General features: G+C 42.3%; 1 protein-coding gene across 3 annotated transcripts in view; it reads left to right on the plus strand.

Moving 5' to 3' along the window:
* Nucleotides 1-148: 148 nt before the first annotated feature.
* Nucleotides 149-2500, plus strand: part of LOC308082817 (sodium channel protein type 8 subunit alpha-like) — a gene marked incomplete at both ends in the record, with an annotated part of 120421 nt that continues 118069 nt past the window's right edge. For all 3 annotated transcript variants that reach the window (XM_080424842.1, XM_080424841.1, XM_080424840.1), the window contains one exon: nucleotides 149-214. In XM_080424842.1, coding sequence (XP_080280968.1) covers nucleotides 164-214 — 51 coding nt within the window. The remainder of the gene's footprint in view (nucleotides 215-2500) is intronic.

A 2500-nucleotide genomic window follows, 5' to 3' on the forward strand; every position in this document is an offset into this window, starting at 1 on the left:
CATCGAGAAGCGCATCAAGGAGGAGAAGAACAAGCCTATCCCCAAGCCCCGGTCGGACAGCAGCCCACCCGACACCACAGAGGAGGATGAGATTGACCCCCCCAACTGCGACCTGGAGGCTGGGAAGGGCCTGCCGTTCATCTACGGCGAGATCCCTCCCGGCATGACGGCCACGCCCCTAGAGGACCTGGACCCGTTCTACGCCAATAAAAAAGTGAGTTGGAGGATCCCCGTCCGTCCGGCATGTGACTGACGCGGGTTTTTAAGGATTTTAAACCCTTTTGATTCCTTATTACAGCAGTGGTTCTCAAGAGGTCCTTGAGCGAGTTCCAGGGGGTCCCCAGCTATGAAACTCTCACAGTTAAATTAACATTGATTTTACAATAAATTGTGGTTCCAGAGGTAGAAACGTCATTAAATGGGGGTCGGTAGGCCTAATGCATGTCAAACTGGGGGTCCTTGAAATTAAAATGGTTGAGAGGCGTAACAATCTTCTCCCCTGGCATATCCCTGGCATATCTTTTCGATGGGGGTCCACGGTCTAATAAGTGTCAATTTGGGGGTCCTTGACATGAAAAAGTTAGAGAACCACTGCCTTACAGGGATAATGGAGATTTTTTAGTTTTGTCTCATTCCTATAAGCCAATAATTTGATGATCGCCAGCGGTTCCGGTAGGAGACACAAAGAGTCTCCTTTGTGTCTCCTACCGGATACATAGGCGTCATTATTGTTATCATCAAATTATTGGCTTATAGGAATGTGACAAAAAACTAAAAAGACCGGGAACGCATCTGTGTTTTTTTTGGCTATTAAAAAATAGCAGATCTTCAAGCTCGTATATGTTGATCTGCTTTTCTTTTTATCGTGAAAATGTATGCAATTTGGCCGATTCTACAAATGTCAAAAATGTTAAATAAATTTATGTTGCTATAATATCAGTGGTTCTCAAACGTTTTCATGTCAGGGACCCCCAAAATGATATGTATTTGGCCGCGGACCCCCATCTCAGAATGTTTTGATCCAGGGACCCCCCAGAAGCAAAGATTTGAATTAAAATGTTGGCTTAAAAAAAAAAATATATATATATATATTCAAAGATTTGCACATTTTCAAGATGTTTCAAAAATAGCAGATCTACACAAGCTTGAAGTATGTAGTGAGGGTCCCTGCTTCATATGTCTCTCAGCTAAGGGGTCTTTGGCCTGAAGACCCCTGCTATAGGGGGTTTCAAATGGACCCTTACTCTTGAGAGTGTACATATGGAACCAAATGGACCCATTTGTACACAGTACACTCTCAGAGTTATGATGGTCCTTGACAAAGTGTGAGAAACTAGCGGTATTATAATAGTAAATCAGACATGAAGTCCACATCACAGATCTGACAGTTTGATGAAAACCAGGTTCCAGAAAGGGTTCCAAATGTGATGGAACTAACTCCTCCCTCCATGTTGGATCTGGTTCCTCTGGTTCCTCCGGTCCGAATCCCAGCCCTAACACACGGGCCAGCGGCACCGGCACCGGCACATTTAACACTTTACATCCCAGCCAGGGTTCCATTTGTCCAGGATCTGTGCCTCTGCTTTCGATATCCCCCCCCCCCCCCTCTTATTATTATTAATATTATTATTATTATTATTATTATTATTATTATGATGTATTCTTATCTCTGCTTCTGGTTCACTTTTCATATTGCAGATTGTAGACTGTGTGATATGTTTGATATTTATGTTTGATATTATCACAATTTAACAATTCGATGAAAATATGAAATATTTTATTTCGCTAGTTCTCGTATGAAGAAGGTACATAGGGTTTACTGTAAGTGGTTGAGAAATATAATATCATTTTTACTCTAACAGAGATGCTGTCCTTGAATGGTCATATTCTATGTGCACTTATAGACAGAATGAATGGTCATATTCTATGCACTTATAGACAGAATGAATGGTCATATTCTATGCACTTATAGACAGAATGAATGGTCATATTCTATGCACTTATAGACAGAATGAATGGTCATATTCTATGCACTTATAGACAGCATCAATGGTATTGTTGAACCAGCTAAGAGAATAAAGTAGTGATAATACACCTTGAAACAAGCTCCTAATGACAGCTTTGTTAAGACCCCCGGCTGTGAAGTTAACCGTCTATGGTCCAAACACAACTAGATAGATCAGAAATGATTTTGAACAGATCCCTGTTCAAAACTTGAACAGATTGGTATTCTAAAACCTTTATTATAGAAAATGTCCCCCTTCTCAGTGTTTAGTTTGTCTAACCCTGACTATATGACTAATAGCGCTTTCACACTAGGGTCCCGGGTGCGCACTCCAGACCGCTTGGCAGGTGTCGCGCTAGTGTGAATGTTGCGTATCGTCCCCCGAAACGGATAACCGCTCCGTTCCCGAAACCACCTCGGGAGGCAGTCTCGGATCCGGATCATGCGTTTTCGGGTACGGTAGCTGCAATGTGAAAGCAAGCGTACCATTAGACG

This window comes from Gymnoscopelus braueri (assembly GCF_963280865.1).
Source record: "Gymnoscopelus braueri genome assembly, chromosome: 3".
NCBI classification, from domain to species: Eukaryota; Metazoa; Chordata; class Actinopteri; order Myctophiformes; family Myctophidae; genus Gymnoscopelus; species Gymnoscopelus braueri.